Below are 11,232 nucleotides of genomic sequence, written 5' to 3'. Positions count from 1 at the left end.
GAACCAAGTCCCAACAACTATGTTGAGAAATAAAAGCATTGGGTCTGCAGAAATCTTGACATGAAACTGACCTACGTATCAAACACACCAGTGTATTGACTCTGTAATAAGCATTAATCAGTAATCACCAGCATCATAACCATTAAAAGTATTTTTTTAATGAGGCTACTTCAGAGCAGTAGCAAAAACATTCTGTACCCCACAGAGGTCCAAGTTTGAATCCAGGTCATTAAAAAAAACTCAAGCTCTTTGCCCCAATCTTCAGGCCAATTAGGGCACAGAAGCTCAAAAACTTACCCTATGCTTGAATACTTGTAAGTACTGTATGTCTGTATGTATGCATTGTAGACTTGACAAGTAGGCCTACTGTGTTATCCTTTTAAAACTACAGACATTGGTCTATGTATAGTACTCATTAGCCTTCTCTTCATAACACCAATATATCATATTGCAAATACTTAGACTATGTTTTTGAATATGTAGAATGACTGTGGAAAACCCCCCGGAATAAATCACTGCACATTGGTGTAGTATGTGGTGATTTACCACGTTTTTGGATACCTTTGACTGCACATCACCAGCACCTGGACACTGGCTGTGCGCGGGGAGGGACTCTGTATACGTAGACAGTTTTGAATTGATCAGTCTCTCACACGTATGCACACACACAACCAATGTTATTGGTACTTGTAAAAATGTTTATTTTTTTCCAGAATAAAACATAATTATAGCCATATTACATGTAGTGTGTCAGTCCAATTGAACTACCTCAGGGAAAAGTACAACACACATTACTGCCATGAGTGGATTACATCACAATCATCATCATCATAATGATCACAATCATCATTAACATCATCATCATCATCATCATCATCATCCATTACTTCAGTTACGATTTTCACCTTTACAATTGTCAACCATCATCTTTGCCATCATCATCATCATAATCACCACCGTTCTCATCATCATAGCTGAAAATACACACAGCTCAGCACTGCACTGCACTGTAAAATAAAAACACACAGTACAAAAGAGGGAAAACTGGGGGGAGAGGAGTGGAGTGGAGGGGAGGAAAAGAAGGTAGGATGGACTAATAATGTTTGATGGAGGAATAATAATAATAAAAAATACACCAAGAGAGGAGAAGTAACAGAAATGCTCAACGTGATTGCTTTTCCTCTCTAGACCTTCTGCGTCTACCGGCTTCCTGATTTTTACCTCTAGCGTTCCACTTCCGGGTCAAAGGGTAAACGTCGCAGTTTCGAAAGGTCTACCCACATTATTGAAGTCGGGTGCCTGACAGGCAAACAGGTAGAGTCAGAGCATGAGTGATTGTACATAAAATACAAAAAATTAATAGAAATGGAGGGATAGACAGAGAAAGAGACTGAGATATGACACAAACGAGTAGTGAGATTGAGGGACTGAAAAACGAGAGGATATGGATGGATAGTGATAGCGAGGACAAGATACTGAGAATGAAATGCAAAAATTGATAGAGGATGGAAGGAGAGGTTAAGGGTTAAATAAGAACGAAAGAGGACAACACTAAGGGGTGAAATAATAACAATAATAAAAAAACGAGTAAGGGTGGAAAGAGAGCGAGCGAGGGGGAACACTGAGGTAGCAAGGCAGTCATGGCTTCAGGGTTTTATTTCGTCTTGTTTTTTCTTCTTTTTCTTTTTATCTCCAAACGCAGACCTAGAAAACTAGAGTGCTATATATATATATTTCGATAAATATAGATATATACACATATACACACACACACGGGTACGGGTTTACACACAAACACACGTACGGGTTCGACCTGGACTGGACTTGACAACAACATTAGCGGACTCTAAGAGGGATGTTAATAATTAAGCCTTACTGGGCCACTATACAACAGGAGAGAGCGTTTACTTAGAACTTCAACAGTAGAGTCACTTCTGATTATCATCACGGACAACAAAGCTGTTCAGGCACAGGTGGAATTCAACTCAGTTAAAAGAGAACACGTTTGCGTGTGTGTGTGTATGTATGTGTGTGTGTGTGTGTGTGAGAGAGAGAGAGAGAGAGAGAGAGTGTGAGTGTGTGTGTGTGTGTATGGATGCTCCTTGCATGTGTGTGTGTGTGTATTAGAAATAATCGTTCATGCGTAATTACTGATACGAATCACAATGTTTAAGGGCACAAAGGTCTAAGCGAACACACACACACACACACGTGCACGGTTTCTTTTCCATTCAAATGGTAAATATGACAAAGCTGCCTTCTGTGTTAACATGCCTACCATCCAACACATGGTCATCTACTGTTTGTAACAACTGTGTGTGTGTGTGTGTGTGTGTGTGTGTGTGTGTGTGTGTGTGTGTGTGTGTGTGTGTGTGTATGTCATATTACCCAATAGAATATAAAGACCGTAGGTGTGATCACGTTTTGTGTGAAACCGATATATATATAAAAAAACATTAAGAAAATCAAAAAATAAAATACAAGTTATGACAGTCACACTCATTGAGTACAGTACAAAGCCAAAACTCCAACCAAAACTCAATCCCCTAAAACAGACAGTACATACACACACACACGCGGACACGCATGAACATGCACACACACACACACACGGGCGCGCGCACACACACACACACACACACACACACACACATGAGCGCGCACACACACGCGGGCGCGCGCACACACGCGGGCGTGCACACATGCGGGCGCTCGCGCACACACACACACGCGCGCGCACACACACACACACACACACACACACACACACACACACACACACACACACACACACACACACACACACACACACACACACACACACACACACACACACACACACACACACACACACACACACACACACACACACACACGCACACACACACACACTTGCATAGTACACACAATTGGGGATCTATCTCCTTTTGCTCCTGGGGGTGTTGTGTTGTAAGCCAGTCTAAGGAGGTTCCACTGGGAGGCCTTCAGGCGGCTCCGTGTGCGCGCTCCGTGTGGTCTTTGGGTCCACTCCACGCCTATCCCTGGCCTATGATTGGCCAAGCCATAAGGAACGGTTGTCGCGGCGACAGTGACATCACAATGAGGGTCCATCGGTAGAAATTGTAGGTGTGTGTAACTGGTAGGTGGTGTATGCTCTCAGGTTCAGCCTCACATGACCTAACACACAAACACACACAATTGAAACACATCGACAATACTGTTTAACATTTTACTATAATTTAACTTTAATAATAAATAATGAATTTTACTTAGAGATACCTACGGACACTGAACAATAAAAATGGGAGGGTAAAAACTAAACAATTTAAGAATAAGAATTACAAATACATACAACAATAGTAAGGCAGGACAATTGTACGATAAAAACAGTGAAACACATGCATGTGTCAACGGTGCAGTCTACGCGCGCGCACAAACACCTAAACGGCTCAATAGGCATATCCAATCAAAACACTATTCAGCAAATTACTGTGAAAAAGGAAGGAAAGTAGGTGAATGGCGTTCATTATGTGTAAGAGTTAAATCAATTCTTTAAGTTTCTTTTGTTTCGGACAAGTAGGAAGGAAAGCCATTTTGACAGTAATTAACAGGCCTGTGGGCCACGCTCACCTGAGGCTGAGCAGTCATAGGTGATGCTGTGGACAGAGAGAAAGAAAAGTTAAAGTTAACTTCTTCTGTGTGTGTACCCCATCCTGTCTGTCATAGTCAGCAAGCACAGTCAGTGTACACTATGGCGTGCGATCGTCTGTTGATCTTATTTTCCCATTCATTTTTGTATTTTCTTTAAAAATGAGAAAAATTGTGTACTCAGAAAAATATCAGAAAAAAGGTGATCAGACAATTTCCCAGAGTAAACAACGGGTGATGAAATAAAATTGCACTGCAGGGTGCTCGTCAGCACCCTCACATCCCGCTGATGACACATACAGTACTGTGTGTGTGTGTGTGTGTGTGTGTGTGTGTGTGTGTGTGTGTGTGTGTGTGTGTGTGTGTGTGTGTGCATGTGCCTGTTTTTGTTTATGTTTATGTGCTAACTGGCTGTGTTAGCAGATTAGCTAGCCGCTCCTGTGGATTGCTATGGATTTTCCACTGAAGATACTGATGAGCTTTCGACCCTCCAAAAGCATTGAGTACGCACACACACACGCACACACTATATATCCAAGGCCCTGATTTGATTTAGATTCTCAAATGCATGCAGGAACACACACACACACACACACACATACACATACACAGGCAGGCACGCGCAATAGAAAACCTTCATACGGACACACTCCAATACTCAATACACATAGGTACTGAAAAATTGACTCAGGCAAACACATACAACACTGTAGGAAAACAGACTGTCTCTCACACGCACACGCACACACCTCATGTGCTGAAGGCACTGATGAGTTTTCGACCCTCCAATGTAAACCCAAACCGAGTTGCTTAGCTATGATCCATCACATTAACTTTTACTCTCAGCAATCAAAACCGCGTTCTGCTATATCTGCTGCTGTGTGAGTGTGTGAGTGTGTGTGTGTGTGTGTGTGTGTGTGTGTGTGTGTGTGTGTGTGTGTGTGTGTGCCACGTGTTTTGACAGTCAATTTGAGAGCAAAAAGTTTTAATACAGCAGTAAACATTAGCCAGGAGGGATCGACCCTCACTCCAAACAGTTGGGAAGAGAGAGAGAGAGAGAGAGAGAGAGAGAGAGAGAGAGAGAGAGAGAGAGAGAGAGAGAGAGAGAGAGAGAGAGAGTCAGAGAGAGCGGGAGAGAGAGAGAGAGAGAGAGAGAGAGAGAGAGAGAGAGAGAGAGAGAGAGAGAGAGACGGACAGAAAGACAGACATACCAGACAGAGCGTAAAAGGAAAAGAGAGTGAGAATGGAGGAGAGAGGGATAGAGAGAGGGAGGGGGAGATAGAGAGAGGGAGGTGGGGAGATAGAGAGAGGGAGGTAGCGACTGAGACAAATGGCTATTGACAGGGAGGGGGAAACTAGGTATCGAATATGGAGTCGGCCTATGACAGGGTGGGAGAGAGTGATGGAGAGGAACACAAGTAGAGGACGGCAGGGGTAGTAAAACACACACACACACACGCACAGAGACACACGCACAGACACACAGATATACACACACATAGACACTCAGACACACTCAGACACTCAGACACACACACGCACACAAACACACGCACACACACAGACACGCACAGACACAGACACAGACGCGCACACACACACAGACAAGCACACACACACAGACAAGCACACACACACAGACAAACACACACACACACAGACAAACACACACACACAGACAAACACACACACACAGAGACACGCACACACACAGTCAGCAGATATAGAGTGATATGGAGGACAAAGAGGGGGGTCAGGCAGAACTACTGAATGTTTGAAAAAGAGTAAGAAGTCGTCTGTGATAGAGAAAGAAAGTTTTCCTACACAATTGTACGTGTTAACGTGTCAATTTGTCAGCACCTTTTTGTGTCGAGTATCGCTCTGTGTCCGTATGAAGGTTTCTTTTTTCATGTGTACGTGTGTGTGCAAGTGTGTGTGAAAGAAAGAAAGAAAGAAAGAAAGGCAGCAAGAATGAGGACGAGAGAGCAGTAGCGGACAAACGGCGAACTTGTAACCCATGCCGACTGCAGTGTGCAGCCCTAAGGTGAACTGGAAGCTTTGGATGCATAATGTATACAATAGTAGTGATCGACCAGCAATACAGAACAGGGCCAATACAGTCTAGTGCTCTCTGGTGCTGGTCGATTGGTGGGACCTGCAGAACCCCCTTTCGACAATCTGAGTGAACCAAGGCCATGGGTTCATCCAGGGCTTTGAAGCAGAATTGTTTTTTCCAATTGGTTCGCTCCGAACAGAAACAGAATTTTCATGTTTCCGGTTGTGTGTTCCACCATTAAACAAGATGGGTTCCTGAACCGGTTAGATGGCCCACGGACAAATAATATCCCCATTGTGTTTTGAGGCAGCTAGAACTCTTGCTTACATGCAAAGAGAAGGTTTAAATGGATGCATTTACAAAACAATATCCATATACGTGTAAACAGGGCCTCAGTCTCTGAAAAATCATATTGCATCTTACAGTATTTTAACAGCGTGTCAAGGAGGAAGCTGTCTAATCTGCCTTGACAATATTTTTTGAAGACATCAAACATAAACAGCATTGCCAGTCAAACTCATTTCCCTCCCTGCAAATTCACCAAGCACGGCAGAAATGTTGGTAGCAAATAATAACTGGTACAGGCCAGCAAGGCCACTGACAGCTTTTGCCAGACCCGGGACAAAGTAATCTGAAAGCGCCCCCCACCCAATATATATAATGTAATAATGAGGACCCAATTCTAGGCCCCCTTTGTCCTTGGGCCCGGGACAACTGACCATTATGTCCACCCACCTGTCGGCATCCCTGCAGGCAAGAGTAGATAAGCCATTGAAGACAGACAGACCGACAGGCAGACCGGCAGACATATGCAGATGGATGGAAGATAAAGAGACAGAGGAGGGGTGGAGTGGAAGAGGTGATGGAGAGATAGAGAGATGAAGATAAAGAGGAAGAAACTGATACATACTGCTGCATGGTGGGAAATTGTTGTTTATCTGCTCCAACACTTCGGCGAGGTCTGAACTGGAATCTGTGCGCACGCACACACACGCGCACGCACACACACACACACACGCACGCACGCACACACACACACACACACGCACATGCACGCACGCACACACACACACGCACATGCACGCACGCACACACACACACACACACACATGCATGCACGCACGCGCACGCACACACGCGCACACACACGCACACACACACACAGAAAGAAGTTCGGTTAAAAGTTGACATTTATAATTTATTGTTTATGACTATAAATTATTGATGGGATGAAAATGAATATAATGTGAATGTTTGTGTGTGTGTGTGACTGGATGAGTGTGTGCGTGAACACTTGTGCTTGTGTGCTCCTTCACCTGTGTGTTATGAGGGGTGATTAATAGTGTGTGGGGTTTCTCAACAGTGTGTTTCAGAGAGATATTAAAATACCAGTGTGTGTGTGTGTGTGTGTGTGTGTGTGTGTTCTCACCTGTGTGTTCTGCTAGTGACCCGAGTTCGTGAGGGAGAGATCCAGCAGGGGAGACCCCATTAACCCTGGAGTCAGGCTGGGGGAGAGAGAGAGAGAGAGAGAGAGAGAGAGAGAGAGAGAGAGAGAGAGAGAGAGAGAGAGAGAGAGAGAGAGAGAGAGAGGGAGAAGAGCGAGCAAAAGCAGAAATAATAATGACAGAGAGCGAAAGAACCAGAGAAAGTGTGACATTGAGGAGAAAAAGAATATGAAGAACAAAGGAGACAAAGAAGAAGAAAGGGAAATGGGCCACGGGGAAAGGAATGAGAGAAAAGCCAGAAAGGCCGACAGAAAAAGCAGAGGAAGGGAAAAATTAGGAGAGGGGGATGAAAAGGGGAGAGAGGAGAAATATGCGTCATTATTCTAGCATGTATTCACACTTATTTCCTCTGACACATCTGCCTTGTTTGGACTTCAAAACAACACGCCGAATGAAAGCCGACAAAAAACATCCTTTCGACTGACAGGTGTTATATAAAAATGCATGCACCCAGACACACACACACAAAGATAATATATACATAGATATTCACTCACAAATGTATGTACAAATGTACACACGCGCGCACACACACATACACTCACACCCGCACACGTGCAGTCGAAAACAAGTGGTTGGAGGGTCTGCAAAAATGAGACATAAGAATGAGATTCGTTTTTCCTCAGCCTTCCAGGCAAACAAAATTCTTTTTGCTTGAAGCTATGCGGGTTAAGAGCATGCACGCACGCACGCACGCACGCACGCACACACAATACGTGACAAAAAAGTGTGCAAAAACATCAAAGCGACATTAAATACCTTAACCACCTACGCATATTCTGTCAAAAAGATTACTTGTTTGTGAATACTGTACCGGCGCACACGCTCGCACGCACACACACACACAGGCACACACACAGGTGCACACACATACCCTCGGAGTTAACAGAAAGACAACTTGGATTAAACAACTGTTTGTTCTATTTGCAGTTTTCAAGTGAGTTCACTCAGATCAAAGATTTTCACGAGACGCATTTCAATTAGTATGAATGTGTGTGTGTGTTGGTGTGTGTGTGTGTTGGTCTGTGTGTGTGTTGGTCTGAGTGTGTGTGTGTGTGTGTGTGTGTGTGTGTGTGTGTGTGTGTGTGTGTGTGTGTGTGTGTGTGTGTGTGTGTGTGTGTGTGTCAGTTCCAGTCTGTTGGTGTATGCCAGCACAGACTTTAATAGGCTCCCCTTCAAGACTTGCACTGCATGGCAATAGGTATGCTCTCCCCTTCAATTCTCCTGTCCTGTCCTGTCCTGCTTCATGTGACGGCACACTTGCATAGTCCTCCCGTCTCTATGGTAAAGTTTGCTCCATTCTATAGCCAAAACTCATCACTCGCTAATTGATCCAGGGAAGGGAAAGTCCCATTTCTGTCATTGTGGCTAACAAGCACACCACAGCACAGCAGAGCACACAGTGGAAACAAAAAAAAAATCCAGTTACATTGCATTACAATACACTCATCTGAGGCTTAAATACAAAGCGACTTACAGATATTAAAGGGTATTGGTTACGGTCCCTGGAGCAATGAGACATTGAGGCAGTAGGTGCCTTGGTCAAGGGCACTTCAGCCATGTAGGCAGGAAGGTTAAGGGATTGAGCCTGCAACCCTGTGCTCTTCAAGCCAACTCCCTAACCATTACACCACGCACTGTAAAACATCGCAGTGAGTTCGACGTAAAAAAAGTAAGTTGCCCTGCTGCCTCAGGTTTGTAAACTAACTCAACTTGATAATGCCTCGAGTTGAGTTAAGTCTCGAGTTGAGTTAACATACAACCTTAAGACAGCAGGGCAACTTACTTTTTAACGTTTAACTGGCTTGAAATGTTTTACAGTGCAGCCTCCCAGTGTTGGGCCAAACTTGGTGCATGCACATCTGTATGGCATGAGGAAGATGGATTTGTGCACTGTCATTTGCCAGTGCTCCCAAACCATCCATGTGGCGGGGATCGGGGAAACAAACGGTCAACCCTCGGGCTGTTTTTAAGTTCAACTCCTTCACCACTGACTACCCTGTTGATGCCTCTTGAGTGAACCATATAGAGTGGATGTGCATGGACGAGCCACCTGCTGGGGTGGACACACTGGGTTCCAGAAGTGAAAACCCTGCCACATATTTTCCTTAGCCAATTAAAATCAACCAGGTGATCCTACCTAGCTTCCACACCCCTCCAACCAGGTTGATAAGCTAGTGCTGAAATCACCTGTGGTAGGAGCACAGGCAGAAGAAAGATGTGACAGGACTTCAATCTCACTTTCTCAATCCAGTATATCTACACTCCTGCCTGCTCTCCTCCTCCTCCTTCTACTTTGCTCAAATATGAGCGGCTACTGAAGCCCTGCAAAGGGCCAGAATCACAAAGTGTGTGTCTTTGAGACGGCTCTGTTCACATTCCAACAATACCCCCTAGACGTTGAGGGCGGCTCCTCTTCAAAAATTAATTATGTTTCTCCAGAAATGAGCAAGCACACCTCTCAAAAGACGGCCAAATATTATGAACATTTAGTCAGGCCTGAGGAGTTCCCATTCTCAGGCTGACGAACTCCAGTGCCAAGACTGAGCTTTAAACACCACAAATATTTTGACACCTAAATATCAGCAACCCTCTTGCCAAGCGCAGCACACTTTCAAAGGATTTGTAAAAAATACTGTTGTACACAACCTATAGCCAGGGACCCGACTTCCCTACCCAAAAACCCTTTGGCACAAAAAATGCATTTTTCACACCTTTAAAGACTGCCGGAGATGATATACTAACAACTTCTGGCGAAGATGAAGCGCCACACCCAAAAACACACTTCCTTGATTAAAATATAGACAACTTGTAGCCAGCAGGATGGATTCCACTTACCGAGACTTCCCCACTCAAAAACTATCAACAACTCTTCTGCCTGATCAATTTTTTGGTGCATACTTTTAAAACTACCTGGCTTGGAATATGAACAGCCTTCCAGCCAGGACTGAGCATCACACCTTTAAGACCTACTTGATTAAAATATCAACAACCTGGAGCCAAGATCAAGGATTGCCTCTCTAGAGACTTTCCCCACTTAAACATTAAAAATCCTCTGGCCAAGTCTGCTTTATTCCATCCCAGCTTTAAGACCACCCACCTTCAAGGGTAGGGGAGGAGAGATATTTTCAGGGGACTAGCCATGGGCCTCCAAACAGGGTGGAGAGAAGGTCAGCGCTTTAGGTTAAGAAGTTTAGTTGAGGTGATATGTTGCATGTTACCTCTGCTAAACTTCTTAACCTAACACTCTGACCTTAGCTAAACGACTAAAATATGAACGAAATGATACAAGATAAAATGATTAACAACATTTCATCAATCACCCTGATTGAAGTGAAAGCCCATCTAGGAAACTCCAACTCAACAGCACAAAGCACTCAACAGCACAGAGCACACAGTGCTCACTGCACACAACGAAATGACATTTCGTGCAAGGGGGCAGCTCCCAATGGTGGTCCAAGGGAGCAGTGAGGCGGGACGGTACCATGCTCTGGGTACCTCAGTCATGGAGGAGGATGGGGGAGAGCACTGGTTAATTACTCCCCCCACCAACTCGCGGGTCAGGAGTCGAACCAGCAACCTCTGGGATACAAGTCTGACTCCCTAACCTCTTACCCATGACTGCCCATGATTGATTGAACCTCCCCACATTTTACACACCATCCATCATATGTCATTGGCACACAAATCAAGATGACGGGCTGAGTGGTCTGCAAGAACAGGGAGGGTGGGGGACGTGTGTCTCCAGGATGTCTCTAGCCATGATTCAGAGTTATGGCGATGATCCACAGGGCAACGTTTTGAACAATATTGCTGGACAATGACATAATTGGCTCCAGATTTTCTGATAAAACGATTGAGAGGATTTGCCAACTGCTGATCCAAGTTCTCCTGATAAAAACGATGTAGTGATAAACTGTCCAAATAAAATCTTACAGTAGTGTTGTCCACAATCGTTGTTCAAAAAGTTGGCTAGTGTGTCATCACCTTTAGGGTATGTGCGGAAAAGCCCGGAAGAACAAG

The 11,232-nt window shown here is 44.5% G+C and overlaps 1 protein-coding gene across 7 annotated transcripts in view; it reads right to left on the bottom strand.

Annotated features, from left to right (window-relative positions):
- Window positions 1–683: 683 nt before the first annotated feature.
- utrn (utrophin) overlaps window positions 684–11,232 on the bottom strand; it is a 281,604-nt gene continuing 271,055 nt past the window's right edge. For all 7 annotated transcript variants that reach the window (XM_063223012.1, XM_063223008.1, XM_063223010.1 and 4 more), the window contains 4 exons: window positions 7,134–7,209; window positions 6,615–6,677; window positions 3,631–3,656; window positions 684–3,177 (listed from right to left, as the gene is read on the bottom strand). In XM_063223012.1, the coding sequence (XP_063079082.1) occupies window positions 3,169–3,177; window positions 3,631–3,656; window positions 6,615–6,677; window positions 7,134–7,209 (174 nt within the window). In that variant the 3' untranslated portion in view covers window positions 684–3,168. The remainder of the gene's footprint in view (window positions 3,178–3,630; window positions 3,657–6,614; window positions 6,678–7,133; window positions 7,210–11,232) is intronic.

This window comes from Engraulis encrasicolus, chromosome 18, assembly GCF_034702125.1.
Source record: "Engraulis encrasicolus isolate BLACKSEA-1 chromosome 18, IST_EnEncr_1.0, whole genome shotgun sequence".
Classification (NCBI taxonomy): domain Eukaryota; kingdom Metazoa; phylum Chordata; class Actinopteri; order Clupeiformes; family Engraulidae; genus Engraulis; species Engraulis encrasicolus.
The sequence above is the reverse complement of the archived record's forward strand: the minus strand, read 5'-3'. Positions and strand labels throughout refer to the sequence as shown.